This window comes from Pongo pygmaeus, chromosome 13 (assembly GCF_028885625.2).
Source record: "Pongo pygmaeus isolate AG05252 chromosome 13, NHGRI_mPonPyg2-v2.0_pri, whole genome shotgun sequence".
Taxonomy (NCBI): Eukaryota; Metazoa; Chordata; class Mammalia; order Primates; family Hominidae; genus Pongo; species Pongo pygmaeus.
Window position 1 is genome coordinate 102,191,128 of NC_072386.2, and position 20,582 is coordinate 102,211,709.

At 35.3% G+C, this 20,582-nt stretch overlaps 1 protein-coding gene across 1 annotated transcript in view; it reads right to left on the reverse strand.

Annotated features, from left to right (window-relative positions):
- SHOC1 (shortage in chiasmata 1) overlaps window positions 1-20,582 on the reverse strand; it is a 113,043-nt gene that overhangs the window by 61,865 nt on the left and 30,596 nt on the right. Inside the window, exons 6-10 of the mRNA XM_054500512.2 lie at window positions 14,297-14,450; window positions 13,686-13,797; window positions 11,913-12,066; window positions 3,703-3,810; window positions 1,841-1,949 (exon numbers count right to left, since the gene is read on the reverse strand). Of these exons, the coding sequence (XP_054356487.1) occupies window positions 1,841-1,949; window positions 3,703-3,810; window positions 11,913-12,066; window positions 13,686-13,797; window positions 14,297-14,450 (637 nt within the window). The remainder of the gene's footprint in view (window positions 1-1,840; window positions 1,950-3,702; window positions 3,811-11,912; window positions 12,067-13,685; window positions 13,798-14,296; window positions 14,451-20,582) is intronic.

Sequence of the window (20,582 nt, forward strand, 5' to 3'; positions counted from 1 at the left end):
ATAGAACTCTGTATAGCACAAATTTACTCCAGAAATGTAAATAACTCTTAGCCAGAAGATAAAGATATATTTAGGGCCCTCAGTCTTATGCTTTGACACTTTTCTGAGACCATTAATAGAAGCCTAAGCAGCCAGTGATGAATTATAGAGCCTTGACTCCAGCTGGTCCCAGTAATCCAAATAGCACTCTCCTCTGGGAGATCAGCTAATTATAACAAGAACTCAAACCTAATACACACAGTTCCCACAGTTTCCAGTCCTGGAATAATTAGAGACTCGTAGACTTTACTGTCGTTTTCCTGAAAATATGTTATTTTAGGACACATTAAGTTCTAGGTTTACAGTAGACTAATTGTACTGGTTATGTTCCCAATTTTGTAACTGGTGTAAGAAGCAGAGGAATGGAGTGGCTTTATTCCAGGATAGCAGACTAATCAATCTTAGAAAACAGTAAGTTACATGTATGCTGCATGATTTAAGACAGCAATGAAAGCTATCTCAGACTCTGTCAAAGGGCAAGGATGCTGGGCTATTAAGCTATGCAGTTTGGGCTCAAACTAGAATATAATGACCTAGCCCTGCAATATCAATTCTACAATTTCAGACTATTCTGTGCAATAACGATGGGGTATTGAACAAGTTTATGAATCAAGCCTTGGTTCTGTATGTCTGGTCCACCCAATACTGAGACCACATTGACAAGAGGTGAACAAGGTCAGTGGATGTCCTCTGTTAGAGATAGGACATGACCCCTTGCACTCTTAATGGGAATAAACTGATAGCCAAATCTATTGATCAACGATTGTCCACACTGCTCTGTGATCTTTGGCTATTTCTGGCCACAGACCTATGACAAATCTTTTAGTAGACCTCTTAACAACCTTATGAGGTAGATACTATTATTATCCCAGTATTGTAGATTAAAAAAACCTGAGGCACAGAACAATTAAAGTTGCAGTTAGAAAGTGATAGAGCCAGGAAATCTGGCTCTAGTTCAGAGCTTCTAACCACTTATTATGAGCTGAATTGTGTCCCCACAAAATTCTTATATTGAAGTCCTAATTCTCAGTACCTCAGAATGTGATTGTATTTGGAGACAAGGTCTTTAAAGAGGTAATTAAGTTAAACAGGGCCATTAATACAACATGACTGGTGTCCTTATAAGAACAGGAGATTGGGGTATAGACAATGATAGAGGAAAGAATGTATGAAGGCAAAGGGACATCTATAAGCCAAGGAGGGAGGTCTTAGAATGAAACCAACCCGGCTGACACTTTGTTCTTTCACTTCTCACCTCCAGAACTGTGAAGGAATAAATTTCTATTGTTTAAGTCATCTAATCTGTGGTATTTGTTAGGGCAGCCCTAGCAAACTAATACACCGCTACATTGCCTTTCATGGCAGTGATTGCCAGTAGAGACAGTGCCATTAGTAAGTGTCCAGTGGCAATGTCCTAAGCACACTATTCCAATGCCAGGATCTTAAAAACTTTTTAAGTTATTTATTTTTAATGATAATATATTCACATTAAAAATACTGAAATATATAAAAGCCATAATGTGAAAAATCTCCTACCCACATTGCTAGGTTACCTAGTTCTTTTCTGGATACAACCAATATTACTTGTTTCTTGTGTGCCCTTCTAAAGATACTCTTTGCATACAAAACCAAATATATACATATATTTATATATTCCTTTTAGTTACTTATTACAGACACTGTACTAGCTCTTAAATTTTTTCATAGAGGTATCTTGGAAATTGCTTTTATATGGAGAGATTTAAATAAAGACTGCTTGTTCTGAATTGCAACTTGGGTTCTAGATATAATCTTTACTTACATTTTACAAACCGGAGATAATGGAAATGTCTGAAGTTCTGTACGTAATGAATTCACTGAAGAATGTTGGCATGTTAGGAATAGAGGAGTTAGTGGCATTTCTAACTCTCCTGGAATATATGAAAATTAAAGTTATGCAAACATTGAATAATATTAAGTAGGCTAGGCGTGGTGGCTCACACGTATAATTCTACCACTTTGGGAGGCTGAGGTGGGAGAATCACTTGAGTCCAGGAGTTTAAGACCTGGGCAACATGGCAAGATCAGTCTCTACAAAAAGTACAAAATTAGCCAGCAGTGGTGGCACATGCCTGTAGTCCTAGCTACCTGGGAAGCTGAGCTGGAACGATTGCTTGAGCCCAGGAATTTGAGATTGCAATGAGCTGTGAATGTGTCACTGTACTCCAACCTGGGCAACAAAGCAAGCCTTTGTCTCTAAAAAAATAAATAAATAAAAATTAAGTATAATTTAGAACATTTTGTAAGCAACTATTATGTTTGGTCATTCTGTTAAAACAAAAATATTTCAATAAAAAGAAATTTGAGTTGAGATATAAAATGTCTTAAATGTCTATCTATATAAGGAATTACATATATATAACATTGTGTCTCAATTACAACCGTGGTGATTTTTAAAAAATCACATTGATAGCTAAACTTTATTGAGTTTACTGTGTTTAACATAAATTCCAAGAGCTTTATATGTATTAAGGCTTTTGATTCTGACAGCTTGTGTTGTCAGTACTTAGGCAATAGAATTATTTTTATTTCCAAAGAAAGAAAAAACTTATTATTTTTATTTCCATACTAATTATTAGTGATGTTAAACAAACTGTATTATAAAGAGTAATTATTCACCTTAATGACTCTGGACTCTAGATGGCCTAGCACAGAATTATATATTTATAGGGCGGGCTTGAAAAAGTGATTCTTATGTATTGCTAACTAGTAAGTGTGGTTTTATTACTTTCATAAATAAAGCAGTAAACTTTCAAATAGATAATTCAGAAGATCCAATTATAAATGTAATTAAGTATCAGGGCCATCAGTATAGTTAAGCAACACAATTTGGCATTGTACTGGAACAAAAGACGATTCTGAGATTCAAAATTTGGTAGAATAATAATATTAACAATAATGATGACATAGAGAATGATAACATTGCTTTGGGAGATTAAAAATCCAAATTTTAAAAAAATGTGACAGTGGTCAGCAAGATTGCTAATATTGAGATAAAATATGAAATTTTATTTAGTGAGCTATAATATTTTAAGGTTTCTATTTTTAATATTAATCCTATTTCCTCCATTCCTCTTCTACAATCTTTGTAACTGCCATCTATATGTTATTCAGTTTTTTTTTTATTTGTTTTGAGACAGAGTCTAGCTGTTGCCCAGGCTGGAGTGCAGTGGTGTAATCTCTGCTCACTACAACCTCCATCTCACCAGTTCAAGCCATTCTCGTGCCTCAGCCTCCTGAGTATCTGGGATTACAGCCATGTGTCACCATGCCTGCCTGGTTAATTTTTGTAATTTTAGTAGAGATGGTGTTTCGTCATATTGACCAGGCTGGTCTTGAACTCTTGACCTTAAGTGATCCGTCCACCTCAGCCTCCCAAAGTGCTGGGATTACAGGCGTGAACCACCGCACTAGGCCTATTATTCAGTTTTGATGCCAGTAGAATTCTGAGTTAATAATAGTAATAAATATAAAGGGGCAAATAAGAAAAAATGACAGGATTATAACAATCCAATTTTAAACATGGAAACTGACTCACAGTACACTGTATATGTGAATGTACTGTATTTTTACATCATAAATAGGTAATCTCCAATAAGCTCAATGATTTATCAAAATTTCTACCTGGTTTACTGCACTCTTCTGGTTCACTCTGGCTTTGAATGGTCAAAATCTGTGTGGAGCTGAATTTTATATCCCCGATATCCTCAATTCCATGCTTGTTAGTAAGATCTGAAAAGGAAGAAACTCTGCTATCAGCAAATGTACGATTTGCCAATTAATTTGTAAATTAATTTTCTGTAACCTTGTTCAGTGGCATTTTCCTTTTAAAGTATCTATATTGTTTTATTGCATGTCAATTTTTCCTTTTAGAGAGAAGTAGAGATTTATACTTCTGAAGAAAATGCTAACTTAGGTAAATAACTATTCCCCCATGCACACTCCTTGTTACCCTTCAACTGTCAATCAGAATTACCCCAGGAAAATAAAAATGGCAAAATATACATAATCACTGGAAGGTAAGATAGGGTGGGCAATCCATAAGCCACAAACTTCAAAGAATGAGGTCGCTTTGAAGGGTTTCATCTCTATCAATATGTGATGACTTTCTATGCCTTGCTTAGCTGGAACTCTACTTGTCTATATTAATACTGCCACTTTGGCTTTCTTTTTTCTTTCTTTTATCTCCCTTCTTCCCTCCCTCCCTCTCTTCCTTTTTCCTCACTTCCTCCTTCCTTTCCAGCTGCCTGACACATTTTACCTATCCCTTTTTTATCTTTTGCCTTCCTTCCTTCCTTTTTTCCTTCCTTCTTTCCTTCCTTCGTTCCCTCCCTCCCCTCCCCCCCTTCCTTCCTTCCTTCCTCCCTCCCTTCCTCTCTCCCTCCCTCCTTTGTTTCCAGCTGTCTGACACATTTTGCCTATCCCCTTTTTATCTTTTGGCTTTCTTTCTTCCCTCCCTTCCCTCCTTCCTTCTCCACCCTAGATGTCTGACACATTTTGCCTATCCTTTTATTTTCCCTCCCTCCCTCCCTCCTTTCCTGCCTTCCTTCCTGCCTTCCTTCCCCAGCTGTCTGACACATTTTCACTATCCCTTTATTTTTTACCTTTTGGCTTTTTTTCTTTCTTTTCTTAAGGCTCAACTCTTGAAAACAACATACTCAGTGGTTCTTTATTGAAAGACATAGATTTTGTATTTTGTTTTTTGAAATTATGATGCATCTTATAATCTGTATGTGCGTTTAGAATGTTTCTTTCTTCCCTAAAAATTCTTAAGTTGATAATACATCTTGCAGTTGGTAGGATCTTTGAATCAGACATATGGTCATTATATTTGCTTTTTAAATTTAATCTAAGAATCGATCTCTCTTTTAATAGAGAAGCTTAACCAATTTATATTTACTCAAACAAAGGTGATACTTTTATAATCTTATTTTATGCTTCCAATGCCTTTTGCTTGCTTTGCTCTCCTTTATTTCCATAGAATTAATTCTATTGCTCAGTTTTTTTATTTTTTATTTTCTCTGTTAGTTCAGAAGTTATACATGTTATCAGGTTTTAAGTTCAGGGGTACATGTACAGGATGTGCAGGTTTGTTACATAGGTAAGCATGTGCCATGGTGGTTTGCTGCACAGATCATCTCATCACCTAGGTATTAAGCCCAGCATCCATTAGCTATTCTTCCTGATGCTCTTCCTCCCCCTACATCCTCCCCGATAGGCCCTAGTGTGTGTTGTTCCCTCCACCATGTGTCCATGTGTTCTCATCGTTCAGCTCCCACTTATAAGTGAGAACATGCGGTGTTTGGCTTTCTGTTCCTGCATTAGTTTGCTGAGGACAATGACTTCCAACTCCATCCATGTACCTGCAAAGGACATAATCTCATTCCTTTTTATGGCTGTATAGTATTCCATGGTGTATATGTACCACATTTTCTTTATCCAATCTATCATTGATGGGCATTCAGGTTGGTTCCATGTCTTTGCTATTGTGAATAGTGCTGCAATGAACATACACGCCCATCTATCTTTATAATAGGATAATTTATATTCCTTTGGGTATATATATACCCAGTAATGGGATTGCTGGGTCAAATGGTATTTCTGCTTCTAAGTCTTTGAGGAATCGCCACACTGTCTTCCACAATGGTTGAACTAATTTTCACTCCCACCAACAGTGTAAAAGCATTCCTTTTTCTCCACAACCTTACCAACATCTATTGTTTTTTTACTTTTTAATAATAGCCATTCTGACTGGCATGAGATGTTATCTCATTGTGGCTTTGATTTGCATTTCTCTAATGATCAGGGATGTTGAGGTTTTTTTTTTTTTTTTCATGTTTGTTGGCTGCATGTATGTATTGTTCTTCTTTTTCTTCGTTTTTTTTTTTTGAGACAGAGTCTTGCTCTGTCACCCAGGCTGGATGGAGTGCAATGGCGTGGTCTCAGCTCACTGCAACCTCTACCTCCCAAGTTCAAATGATTCTCCTGCCTCAGCCTCCCCAGTAACTGGGACTACAGGCACTTGCCACCATGCCTGGCTAATTTTTGTATTTTTAGTAGAGACGGGGTTTCACCATGTTGGCCAGGCTGGTCTCAAACTCCTGACCTCAAGTGATCTGCCCACCTCGGCCTCCCAAAGTGCTGGGATTACAGGTGTGAGCCTCTGCACCTGGCCATATGTCTTTTTTTGAGAAATGTCTTTGCCCACTTTTGGGGGTTGTTTGCTTTTTTCTTGTACATTTGTTTAAGTTCTTTGTAGACTCATTTGACCTTTGTCAAATGGATAGATTGCAAAAATTTTCTCCCATTTTGTAGGCTGTCTCTTCACTCTGATGATAGTTTCTTTTGCTGTGCAGAAGCTCTTTAGTTTAATTAGATCCCATTTGTCAATCTTTGCTTTTATTGCAATTGCTTTTGGCATTTTTGTCATGCAATCTTTGCCCATGCCTATGTCCTGAATGGTATTGACTAGATTTTTTTTCTAGGATTTTTATAGTTTTGGGTTTTACATTTAAGTCTTTACTCCATCTTGAGTTAATTCTTGTATATGATGTAAGAAAGGGGTCCAGTTTCAGTTTTCTGCATATAGCTCTGCCAGCTCCCCCAGCACCATTTATTAAATAGGGAGTCCTTACCCCATTGCTTGTTTTTGTCAGGTTTGTTGAAGATCAGATGGTTGTAGGTGTGCGGTCTTATTTGAGTTCTCTATTCTGTTCCATTGGTCTATGTGTCTGTTCTTGTACCAGTAACATGCTGTTTTGGTTACTGGAGCCTTGTAGCATAGTTTGAAGTTGGGTAGCATGATGCCTCCAGCTTTGTTCTTTTTGCTTAGGATTGTCTTGGCTATTTGGGCTGTTTTTTGGTTCCATACAAACTGCTTGCCTGCTGTTGGTGTATAGGAATGCTAGCAATTTTTGCACATTGATTTTGTATCCTGAGACTTTGCTGAAGTTGCTTATCAGCTTAAGAAGCTTTTGGGCTGAGAACATCTTATTTTAAATCAATGCATTATCATTAATTTTATAATATATGTATTTCAATCTTTATTTTTTTCCATCAATTAAAAAAGGCTACGTCTCAGTTCTCCTATTTATAAAATAATAAATTTAGCATATTTTTCACCAAAACTTTCTCCCTTTCAAACAGATTAATCTAATTAAAGCTGAGACCTTGGGGATCTTAGAGATCTCTAAGATCTTAGCTTTTATTCCATTAGCCTATGTTTCAAATGAGGTTATAATTGATTTCTTTCAAAATTATCTGGCTTTTGTTTTAAGAAAGCAGGAAACAAATATATTAGTTCTCCCCTCTAAATCCTATAGAATGACAGTAGCCATCTATAAAATACATAAAGTGAGGAGAAGGGGAAGGAATATTCATCTACAGTTCAGAGATATTAATAGAATCCTAGGAGATAAAAAGAAAATTTAAAAACTAGTATATAAAACAGAATGGAGTTTTACTTCTAGCAATAGCTCCTATTGGACCAATCTTCCTGTAGATAGCATTTATAACTCTCAACAAAATATGTAAAATGACTATCTGAAGGTACTACAGTCTAAAGCATGCAGAAATGGGAAGGGAATTAATACTGAGTGAATTTCCCATTTTTACAGCTTTTCACTTGAAGGGATGACATATTTCATACTAGCTGGGTCAACTAGAACTTGGGTAAAAATCTGTGGTCTTATTATCTTGAAGAATGAGAGGACAGTTCTAAGTGAATTAGAGTTCAGGGTTACCATAGCAGCTGGAAGATAAAGGAAGAAATCCAGGAAAGGAGAGAGCAACAGAGGAGGAGCCCCAAACTCTATGTATAAACTCTGCTTAATAAATCTCTGGATGATCCCTGAACTACACATGTATGGGGCAGATTGAAAGCATATAAGCTAAGGCTATATAAAGATTTCAGCTCTTTCCCACCATAGTAGAGACAAAGTTTATAGTTTGAGTTCAGCCAAGTTAACAGCCTATTAAAACAAACAGAGAAAGTCAACTGTCTTCAAAGGAACATAGCAAACTACAGTTTCTGTAATGTATCAGGTGCAATGTCAGGATACAATCCAAATACAGTTAGTAAAATGAAAAAACAGGAACATGTGACTCATTCCCTACAAAAAAATATGTTACTGGACACTAACCATGAGATGACTCAGATTTTGAAATTAGTATCCAAAGATTTCAAAGCAGTAATAACATAACATAGTAATCACGATGCTAAAGGATGTAAAGAAAAATATGGTTGTAATGAATGAGCAAATAGAAATTCTCAGCAGTGAAAGAGAAACTATAAAAAAGAACAAATGCAAATTTAAAACAATATCTGAAATAAAAAATTCACTGGATGAGCTTAACAGAAAATTAGAGGTGACATAAGAGTCAGTGAAATTGAAGACAGAGCAACAGAAATTACACAATCTGAAAAACAATAAGAAAAAAATTGAATAAAAATGAACAGAGGCCAGGTGTAGTGGCTCATGCCTGTAATCCTAGCACTTTGAGAGGCCAAGGTGGGAGGATCACTTGAGCCCAGGAGTTCAAGACCAGCCTGAGCAACATAGTGAGACCCTGTCTCAACAATAAAAAAAGAAAGAAAGAAAACATGAACAGAGCTTCAGTGACTGTGGAACAATTTATCTACCTAGTTTTTTTTAACTATATATCTTTGTATTTTTGTCATAAAATATAACTCTGTGGTAATCAAGAACTACTCACAAAGCAATATGCTTGCTCAGTTGCCTTCAATGATGAATTCCACTAAACATTTTTTAAAAATCAACATCAATTATTTAGCTACTCCTAAAAATAGAAGTAAAGTTAATGATGCTTAAGTCATTCTATGAGGCCCATATTATTCTGATACCAAAACCAAAGACATCACAAGAAAATAAAACTACAGACCAATATTTCTTATGAATACTGACACAAAATTAATAATCTAGTAAAAAAGTGGGATTTATTGCAGTAATGCAAGGTTGATTGAAAATCCCAAACTCAATGTAACATACCATATCAAAAGGATAAAAAATTTTAAAACCATGATTATTCAATAAAAAACAAGAATTCTAAAAAAATTAAAAATCTTCAACAAAATACTAGTAAATTGTATTTGACAGCATATTACAAGGACTATATACCATGATCAAGTGAGATTTTTTCCCCTGAGATGCAAGGATAGTTCAACATATGCAAATCAATAAACGTGATACACTATATTAATAGAACGGGGACAAGAACAATATGATCATCTCAATAGATGCAAAAAAGGCATCTGACAAGATTCAATACCCTTTCATGATAAAAACTCTCAGAAAATTAGGTAATGACAAATCTGCCTAATATTACCACTTCTATGTGGAATCTAAAAAGCCGAACTTATAGAAACAGAGAATAGAAGAGTGGTTACCAGGGGCTAGGGTGTAGGGGAAATGAGGAGAAGTTGGTTAAAGGGTATAAACTTTCTATTATAAGATGAACAGGTTCTAGAGACCTAACATACAGTATGGTGACTATAGTTAATAATAATGCATTGTACACTTTAAATTTACTAAGAAAGTAGATCTTAAGTAGTCTCATCACATACAAAAAAGTAACTATGAGATGATGATAAGTTAATTAGCTTTTTTATGGTAAATATTTCACAATGTATATGTATATCAAAATATGTTATACACCTGAAGTATGTACAATTTTGTCACAAAAACACTTCCTTAAAAAATTCAAGTAATCCCAAAGAAGGCAGAAAAGGAGGAATTGAGAAACAAAAACAAATGACACAAGCTTACAACTCAATAAGAAAAAGAAAAATAACCCAACTAAAATGGGCAAAGGATCTGAGTAGACATTTCTCCAGAGAAGATATACAAATAGCCAACAATATGTGAAAAGATGTTTGACATCCTTATCCATCTGGAAAATGCAAATCAAAACCACAATGAGATATCACTTCACACCTAGTAGGATGGCGATAAAAAAGTTATATAATAACAAGTTTTGGAGAGGATGTAGGTAATTGGAACCCTCACACATTGTTGGTGGGAATGAAATAGTGTAGTTACTTTGGAAAACAGTCTGGCAATTCCTCAAAAAGTTAAACATAGAGTTACCATTTGATATAGCAATTCCACTCCTAGGTATATATCCAAGAGAAATGAAAACATATGTGTGGACAAAAACTTGTACATGAATGTTCATAGCAGGATTACTTTTAAGTTAAAAGGACAGCCCAAATATCTATCAACAGATGTACAGATAGACAAAATGTGCTATAGCCATACAATGGAATATTGTTTAGCCATAAAAATGAATGAAGTACTGATACATTGGATAATGCCAATAAACTTGAAAATATTATGCTAAGTGAAATAAGTCACAGATCACATATTATATGATTCCATTTTTATTGAATGTTCAGAGTAGGCAAATCTATACAGTTTTACTTACACTTTGAGCATGGGAAATAGGAAGGATGTTATGGCTTGAGATATCCCTGTAGCAGGCAACTTTATTGCTGTACTAAGCAGTTTTATTGTTATTGTTGTCACAACCCAAAGGTACCTGGGACACTGCCTACCCCCTGACCTTTCAATAATGTGTATAACTTTCTTTGTTAGAAGTCGTCTGTGGCGGTGACTCTGTTTTACTTAGTACAGCAGCCGAGTCAAGTGAAGGCTGGGAGTTTAACAGTATAATCACTCAGTAAAGTAATTTGTTGTCCTTTACATTTGCATTTACGGAGCTGAGATTTGTGTCCTGCCAATAAGCCTATGGCCCACCCTGCATTTTGAGATCTACTATATTTGCAAGTTCTGGTATGGATTTGATCTACTTTCCCAGGTTGGCTTTTCATTCCCTTGCTTTGATGTGTAGGCAGAACAGTAATTCCCTGATTTAGTTTTAACCATAAGGATTCCTTCAAGTCTGTGGTCTGTTTATGGCAAGCATCCTTGTTCTCAATGGATATCACAGATCTCCCTTCCTTTCCTCCATGATATTATATATCTTTGATCATTTTAAATGAAATTTATGAGAGGGCAGTTAAATATTTGGGCTTATACTGTCATTAAAAATAACTCAATAATATTTACTAAGACTAAATGCGATGAAACCATCTAAGTTCTAAGTTATGACTCTCCTAGTCATCGACTCCACGAATCCATACTCTGAGCTCTTTATTGTGAGCCTCTCCATAGTTAACTAATGTCAGTACAGAAGTTGATAATGTTTTTATTGTTTATAAGAAAACTCTTTAAAAATTTGTATAGTCATAGGTGTTTTAGTTTTATTTGTATAATTATCTTGAAATGGTTAATTTTCAGAGAAGTTTCAAACCTGAAAGTCATTTAAAGAGAATGATGGCTGGGTGCGGTGGCTCATGCCTACAATCTCAGCACTTTGGGAGGCCGAGGCGGGCAGATCACCTGAGGTCAGGAGTTCAAGACCAGCCTGATCAACATGGAGAAACCCCATCTCTACTAAAAATACAAAATTAGCCAGGTGTGGTGGTGCATGCCTGTAATCCCAGCTACTCGGGAGGCCGAGGCGGGAGAATCGTTTGAACCTGGAAGGCGGAGGTTGTGGTGAACCGAGATCTTGCCATTGCACTCCAGCCTGGGCAACAAGAGCGAAATTCTGTCTTGACAACAACAACAACAACAAGAAAATGACAATGAGAAAATAATCTCATCAAAAATAATACTGAGATTTCAACAGGTAACTTGCAGAACATTTTTACAAAATCTGGAGGTTCAGAAAAATTTTAATAAAAAAGAACCTATGTAACAAACATTCTTACGTGGTTTTTACAAGTAATACATTTTACAATTAATTCTCACCTTTTTCAAAAAGCTTTTCATTTTCATCTGCATAGTTTATTATTTCTGGCACTAGGTTTAATAACTCCTTCAGTTCTGAGAGTGATGGAATATCAATTTCTGGTTTGAGGCTTGGACGCATTAAGAATTCATACTCAATAAGAAAACTTGACGGCTGAAAAAACATAGTTTAAAAAAGTTTTTAGAGAGGCTTTCCAAATAAATATTTTTGAAATCATAAGTGGACAAAATTTGCTTAAATGATGTACCAAATTTTAAACTAAATCCACATTCAAAATTGTTAAAGCTATATATACTTTAAAAAAACAGAAATGTAGCAGCTAAAAATACGTTCTATTATAAGCAATGTTCTCTCTGAGTATTGTATTTTATGGTCACTCATTACGTTAGTGGTGTACAATATCCCTAGATGCAGAAATAGCTTCTTTTTGGCTAATACCAAATTGTAAACATTTTAAATTAAAAACGATCACTGCAGTAGATGAGAGATAATAAATGGTGAGAAGTGAAATGAGGTCATGGAATGGAATAGATATTTACTGTGATCCATGGAGTATGTTTCTCTTTCATTCCAACAGAACTTGACTCCTCAACAAGAGAGACTAAGTCCACAACTCTCAGGGTTAACCTGGGAGGCAAGAGGCACTGGAGGAATGGGGCCTATTGGCGAATTAACATTTTTACCATCATGTTAAAATTTTTATTGTAAGGAAACCCCTTAAGTGCTTTAAGTCCATTAAAATCCCCAAATATAAAACATTTTAAGTTGTCCTAAAAAAACGTTTTTTGTTTTTTGTTTTTGAGATGGAGTCTCGCTCTGTCGCCCAGGCTGGAGTGCAGTGGTGCAATCTTGGCTCACTGCAAGCTCCGCCTCCCGGGTTCACGCCATTCTCCTGCCTCGGCCTCCCGAGTAGCTGGGACTACAGGCGCCCACCACTATGCCTGGCTAATTTTTTGTATTTTTAGTAGAGACAGAGTTTCACCATGTTAGCCAGGATGGTCTCGATCTCCTGACCTCGTGATCTGCCTACCTCGGCCTCCCAAAGTGCTGGGATCACAGGCGTGAGCCACCGCGCCCGGCCAAAAAATGTTTTTTTAAAGTAGCTTTGTGAACCCATCTAATCAATATGGGCCTAGATTTCTGAGCTTGTCCAACTGCAAAAAGTTATTGCACCCTCAACAGCTAGAATTCTTTACATACTGATATTATAACCATTTTGTGTGCTATTGAAACTAAATGCATCTTTGAGAAGTTTGGCCTTTAATATGCAAAAGATGCTATCATCCTTGTTAAACACTGGCAGAAAACTAAAATTCAGTCTTGGACCATCTATATTCTTACTCTTGCAATATTCTCATTAGCTCAAGTACTATTTTTTGTGTATAACTCACAAATCAATATTTCTAGTTCAGGTGTCAATTTTTAAACTAGACATGACTACTTAATTTCCTATACCAGGTATGTTGATTACAATTATTGGAAGAGATTTTAAAATTCCCTATGACTGGCCTGCACACCAGACCAATTTATCAGAATATATCTGTGTAGAACTGAGGCTTCAACATTTTTTTTAACTATTCAGGTAATTCCAACATACAGCCAAGGCTGAGAGCCACTATTTAGAAGTAAATTTGACTTCTTAATTGATACATGTTCATTCCATTATAAAATCTTTTTAATCTGACAATTGTAGACAATGCATATTACAAAAATTTTACAAAAATGTGCCTCACTACTTTTACTAAAATATTATTGAAAGCCAGTATTACAACCTCATTTAAACATACTGTATCTTCTAGTTTCTCTTGACAAAAGTTCGCTTTATCCATACAAAAATCTTCCTTCACAAAAGCTTCCAAAGTTTCTTGAAGAGAGAAACATTCCCTTAAAAAAATACATTAATTAGTGTTTACTAAAAGCAAGTCACACACTAAATGTAGCCAACCAAAACACATAATCATTAAAATTAAAGTTGAGGTAAAACGATGATGAAAGTTATTGGCCGGATGCAGTGGCTCACGCCTGTAATCCCAGCACTTTGGGAGGCCGAGGCGGGTGGATCACCTGAGGTCAGGAGTTCAAGACCAGTCTGGCCAACATGGTGAAACCACATCTCTACTAAAAATACAAAAATTAGCTGCGCACAGTGGCGCATGCCTGTAGTCTCAGCAAGGCTGAAGCAGGAGAATCGCATGTGCCCGGGAGGCGGAGGTTGCAGTGAGCTGAGATTGCGCCATTGTACTCCAGCCTGGGCGACAGAGCAAGACTCCATCTCAAAACAAAACAAAAAGAAAACATTGTTGATAACATCTAAGCTTGTGATCATACAAAAACATTTTCACCTCTTAAAAATATTTACAGCATTGGTCAATTAAGTAAGTACCTGGAAAAATTAGCTTCTGTGTAGATCTGTCCTTTGAAATCTAAAAGAGGATCCTTTACCAAAAACAGTTTTAATCTACTCAAGAGAGTAGGCAAAGTTGGTAGGTGTTTTCTATTACTTACAAAAAGTATTCCTTTATCATCAATAAATAAATCTGAAAAGAAATAAGAAATATAAAGGAATAAGAAGAAAACTAAAAGTTATCCAAAGGGATCTAGATAGTTAATGTAATCAGCCATTCGATACAGTTGGGTTTTTCAATCACATTTTAAACTCTTTAGCTCTTCATTGTACTGTGCATATAGAGCATGTAGCATAGTTCTGGAACAAAGGCAAAAGTACAATAAATTTTAGTATTATCTAGGACACCGAGGAATAGCCAAATATCCCAAAAGAGCTGTAACGGCTAATACTTTATCAATAAAGATTAATCAATGGAGGAAAATATCTTATGGACTTACACTTCAAAATAGCCAGGAGTAGCCTAAGCAAAATTTTAAAGAAATAGAAGTATTTGACTTCTGCTGACCTTAGTCTTCTCTGCATCATTTTACCTCTTAATATCTCCAATTCATCCCCCAGAGTCTCTGACACGTAGGGAATGGAGATGGTCTACAGTGCCTACAAATGAGAGTGATTCTATTATTCTTAAGTTATTCACATGGTTGCTATAAAATTATTTACAGTGAAAGTTTTAAGCAAAAAATCTACTTGAGGAGTATGATATAGCTTATGTATTAAGAAACACTACTGCTAACAGTTAATTTCTGGAATAAATTTCTCCTCTCGGTCTCCACCCTGCCTTGTCTGGGTTTCTTTAGAATCTTGGCTAGCTGTCTAACAGATTTAACAGTTTCTAAGTCACAGGAAGGAACATAAACTTGCCCCCAATTCTTCAAAAAGTTTTTGAGTAGAAAGAGAAAAAGAAAAATATAAGCTTAGATGAAGAACTACTAAAAAGCCAAGCTCCCAAAAAAGAAAGCCATCCTGAAGGGAGAGCAATGATTTCTTGTCCTGGGTATTGACTTTTCGGTTAAGTGATGCTGAATGGTATGAGAAAAGAATAGTATGGAGTTTTCAGGTAGTAATGTCTCCCATGGTCAACTACATAATTAGTATGCAGGCAGCAAGGGAACATCCCTTTGCTTGGTGCTAACTTGATATGCCTTAAGAGAACTTGTGGTATGAACTAGCCTCCTAAGAGATATTTATCTGAACTTAAGTTCCCGACAATCTCACGGCCAAAAGCTTCCCATGACAGACCAAAGGAAGTTAGTCAATCAATTCCATGTCTAAGGAGGGCTTATCTGAGACAGTTAAATATGGTTTACTGGTATAATCCATTCTGTAAGTATTAATGAAATCACATTAATAGTAAAAACCCAAACAGCATTAGTTTATATCCTATATCCACCTTCTGCTTCTAAACAGATCCTCCAGCCATCTTCCCTATCTACAGCCTCATTCTGGATATTTCTGGAACTAAATGGCTGACATCTGAAGTCAGTTATATGGTCTTGTTTTCCATCCACCCTTTTCTGATGAAACCACTTGAGGGCAGCATCACACCACAACTAATATTCTTTGTAATTCTACCAAGATTGTTTATAGCAAGAGTGCCACTTCCTTCCTTTCTTTGCGTTATACAGCATGCCCTGGAGTTCTTATTTTACTACAGCTAATATATGTACTACACAGATATAAGGAGACTGTTTTCTTCTATTGTAGAGGAATATTAAATTGTCACCAGGAAACAAAATTTTGGCTAGTTAACTATGAAAAGAAGCAGAAAAAGGTCTACTAATATGAAAGAGAGGTTTATTCTTTACAAAGGACACTTTTGTCTCCCTAGAAAATTCAAGATAATGAAATGAAAACAAAAGAGTTCACTAAGTCATCTGATAAAAATTATACAATTAATGTTTTTTTTAATATGTAAAAACTTGGTCATAAAAATTAATGGAAAAAACATAAAAACACCAATTTGTGAACTATCAAGGACTGAACATAAAAATATTCAGAAAGTATATGCAGGAAATGATAGAACTTTATTGAAGATCATTTTTTTAAAAATTTGAAAAAAAGGCAAGATAAAAAACATTTTCCTAGCTAGAAAGACTAACTATGGTAAAATTTTAAAGGATCCCATTACCATTTCAAGAGGTCTGTTTTAGAACTTGGAAAAGTGATTACAAAGTAAATCTGGAAGAATATAGTTATGAGAGTAGAAAAAAGTAATAAAATAGGAGATTATTAATATATATTATAATTATACATTAAATAGTTAAAATTATATGATACTGACACAATAATAGGCAAAAAAGATCATAATAGAAAATCCAGAAATGAATTCTAATGTGGTTAAGGATTTAATATATAATGTGAGTGGCATTTCTAATCAGTGGGAAAGAAAGGACTATTTCATAAATGATATTGGGGCAATTATCAAAAACACTTGGAAAAAGATTTTTTATTCCTACTTTTAAACATACATCAAAATCTAAAATAAAACTAGGCACCTTCAGCTGGGCCTGGTGGCTCATGCCTGTAATCCCAGCACTTTGGGAGGCTGAAGTGGGCAGATCACTGGAGGTCAGAAGTTCGAAACCAGCCTGGCCTACATGGCGAAACCCCCTCTCTACTAAAAATACAAAAATTAGCCGGGCTTGGTGGTGGGGGCCTGTAATCCCAACTACTCAGGAGGCTGAGGCAGGAGAATCACTTGAACCTGGGAGGTGGAGGTTGCAGTGAGCCGAGATCACACCACTGCACTCCAGCCTGGGCCACAGAGCAAGACTCCATCTCAAAACAAAAAACAAACAAACAAACCTCATGCACCTTCAAGAAAATACAAATAAGTATTTATCTAATTAAGAAAGAATTTTCTAAGTATAAAAGGAATGAAAGAAACCATAAAAGAAAACAATTGGCAGAATTGGTTAGGTTCAAGTTAAATATACTTGGAGTTAATACCTTTACATATAAAGATAAAATATATGTCAAAATATAAACAAAAGAGAAAATCATTTCACAAAAAAAAAAGATGCAGATGGCCAATAAAGACCAGTAATTCTATTAATTTACTTTTTTATGCCCAACTTGTCAACAACAGAGATCACCAGTAATTTTAAAGATGTAAGTAAAAATATAATTTTTTTGCCCATCACATTGGTTTAAATGTATTACCACAACATCAGCAGTAATATATTCAATGATGATAATGCTGGCATAAACAGGGCATTCTCATACCATGCTAGTGGACATATAGCTAAAAAAGCACTTATACTAAATAGATCAATTTCTAGGAATTCATGCCAAGGAAATAATTGGAAATAAGAATACATATTTATATACATATTTGAAATTAAAAACATTAGTGGTCTCAAATTTGGAAATGTGTGAAATGTACATAAGATTAAAAACTGCAGTCATTAAAAGCCATGCTTTTGTCTAGCACGGTGGCTCACACCTGTAATCCCAGCACTTTGAAGGCTGAGGTGGGAGGATTGCTTGAGCCTAGAAGTTTGAGACCAGCCTGGACAACATAGGGCGATCTCGTCTCTACAAAAAAATTAAAAATTAGTCAGGCATGGTGGCACAACTATGGTCTCAGCTACTTAGGAGGCTAAGACAGGAGGATCTCTTGAGCCCGGGGGTTTCAAGGCTGCAGTGAGCTGTGATTGCACCACTATACTCCAGCCTGAGAAACACAGTCTCAATGTAAAAAAAAAAGAAAGAAAGAAAAAGAAAAAGACATGCTTTTGCAGAAAACTCAAGCATAAAATAAAATATTCCCAAGATCATGTTAATATTTAAAAATAATATCATGCATATATAGTATCATCACAATAGTAAAACAATTTATCTTTGAATTATGGAATTATGAGTTTTTAGTAAAGGGACATTCTATATATTTAAGATGTAGATATCTTAACATATGTAGAAAAACATAAAATTCAATCCTCATTCATGATTAAAAGCTGTTATCTAACTAGGAACAGAAGGAATCCTCCTCAACCCACTAAAGGAAATGCTTCTAATATTTCACCATTGAAAATGACATACACATGAAATGTTAGAAGCATTTTCTTTACCATCAGAAATAAGATAGCAACCATCATGCTTCTACTGAACAAAGTTCTAGAGGTTTTAGTCAGCATAGTCAGACAAAAAAAAAGATTAAATATTGCAAAGGAAGAAACAGCCATCATTCACAGACAATATGATTATATATATTAGAATTAGTTATTGGAATTACTATGAGAGTTTAAGAGGTAGATAAATATGATAACATATAAAAATCAACTGCCTTTTGTTATATACAAGCAATAAACAAACTTTAATTTAGAAATATAAATAGTAATGGCAGCTAAAATAGAGTACTTATGGATAAATCTTAGATACATAACCTATTTCTGAAGAAAATAAAAAATACATAAAAAATAAATGATATACAAAATCTTTATGAAGAAAAATTTTAAACTTTTTTGAAATACATTAAAGACCTCAATAAATGAACAATAGGAGATTCAGGAAGAGCGAACAAGAGAAAATTATCATCAAAGAAATAATTCCAGAAAATATCTTAAAACTGAAGTGCGTAAGTATCTACATGGAAGGATACACCATGTATCCAGCCTAATATATAACAATAGACCCACAAGGCACACGCCATTGTGAAATTTCACAACACTGGAAGAAAAATATCATTAAAATTTTCAGGATGAAAAGATCTTATAAAAAATATTTAGGAATCAGAATGGCATTGGACTTCTCAACAGCAATACTGGAAGCTAGAATCGAATGGAACAATGCCTTTGAAATTCTGAGAAAAAAATATAATCTGGAATCTATAATTAGTCAAACTGTCAATTAAATGTGAGGATAGAATTAAGACTTTTTGGATATGGAAGATTAAAAAAAATTTACTACCTACATTCCTTTTCTCAGGAGGCTATGAGTGGAAGTACTCTACTAAAAGGAACGAAAAAACTGACTAAACTGGCAGCTACAAGGTTGAAGAAACAGGAGGCCCAATACAAGAAAGAAGTGAACAGAATCCTCAGGGATGATGGTGATAATGACTTGTTCTAGAACTAAAATCCCCAAAGATAAAACTATTGGTACACTTGATGCTTCAGTGTATTAAGAGGAGATTTAGACAAACAGGGGAGAGTTTCAGGATCAAGTTCTATGTACTAAATACATAGAAAACAAAACAAAACAAAAAAACAGAAAACAAGCATTAACTTCACAGAGTACAGTAATCTCCTCTTATCTGAGGTTTCAGTTACCCACAGTCAACTGCAGTCCAAAAATACTATATTGAATGGAAAATTCCAGAAATAGACAATTTATGCCTTAAATTGCACGGTGTTGTGAGTGGCATGATGAAACCTAGTGCTATCCTGCTCAGTCCCACTGAAATGTGAATGATCCTTTTGTCCACTGTTTCCACACTGATATGCCACCTATTCATTTGTCACTTAGTAGCTGTCTCAGTTATCAGAACGATTGTCCCTGTATTGCAGCTCTTGTGTTCAAATAACCTTTGTTTTACTTAATTCTCCAATTTTATTGTTAGCTATTTATTGCTGTTAATCTCTTACTGTGCTTAATTTACAAATTAAAATTTATCATTGGTATGTATGTATAAGACAAGACATTGTATATACTGTATAGGGTTTAGTACTATCAGTCATTTCATGCAGACACTGGGTATTTTGCAATGTATCCCCTGTGGATAAGGGGGGACTATTGTACAATAAAGAAATTATTGAATAACACAATACTATTTTCAGCTACAAAGAGTATTTATGCACTCATAATTCTGTAAATACAGAATACTGATCTAACCAAAGTTATAACTACATTGGGAGAGTAGACCACAGGAAGTGTGGGGGGACGTGGTAGTGAGGGTATAAAAGAGTGAGGACAGCAACATCTTTATTTTCATGGTGAGAGGTCAATATATAAGGTCTAAAACTAAAAACTTCAGGAAATAGCAGTATAAGCATGTCATACAGATAAACAAATGACAAAAGGAATATAGTTTCTTTTAAAACTGTTTCAAAGAGTTAAAAGTGGTTGCCTCTAGAGAGTGAAAAAATAAGGGGTGGTTGATGAAGTCAGAAAATTACTGCTTTTAAGAAAAGTGTTGGCCATGCGCGGTGGCTCACGCCTGTAATCCCAGCACTTCAGGAGGCCAAGATGGGCAGATCACCTAAGGTCAGCAGTTCGAGACCAGCCAGGCCAAAATGGCGAAACTCTGTCTCTACTAAAAATA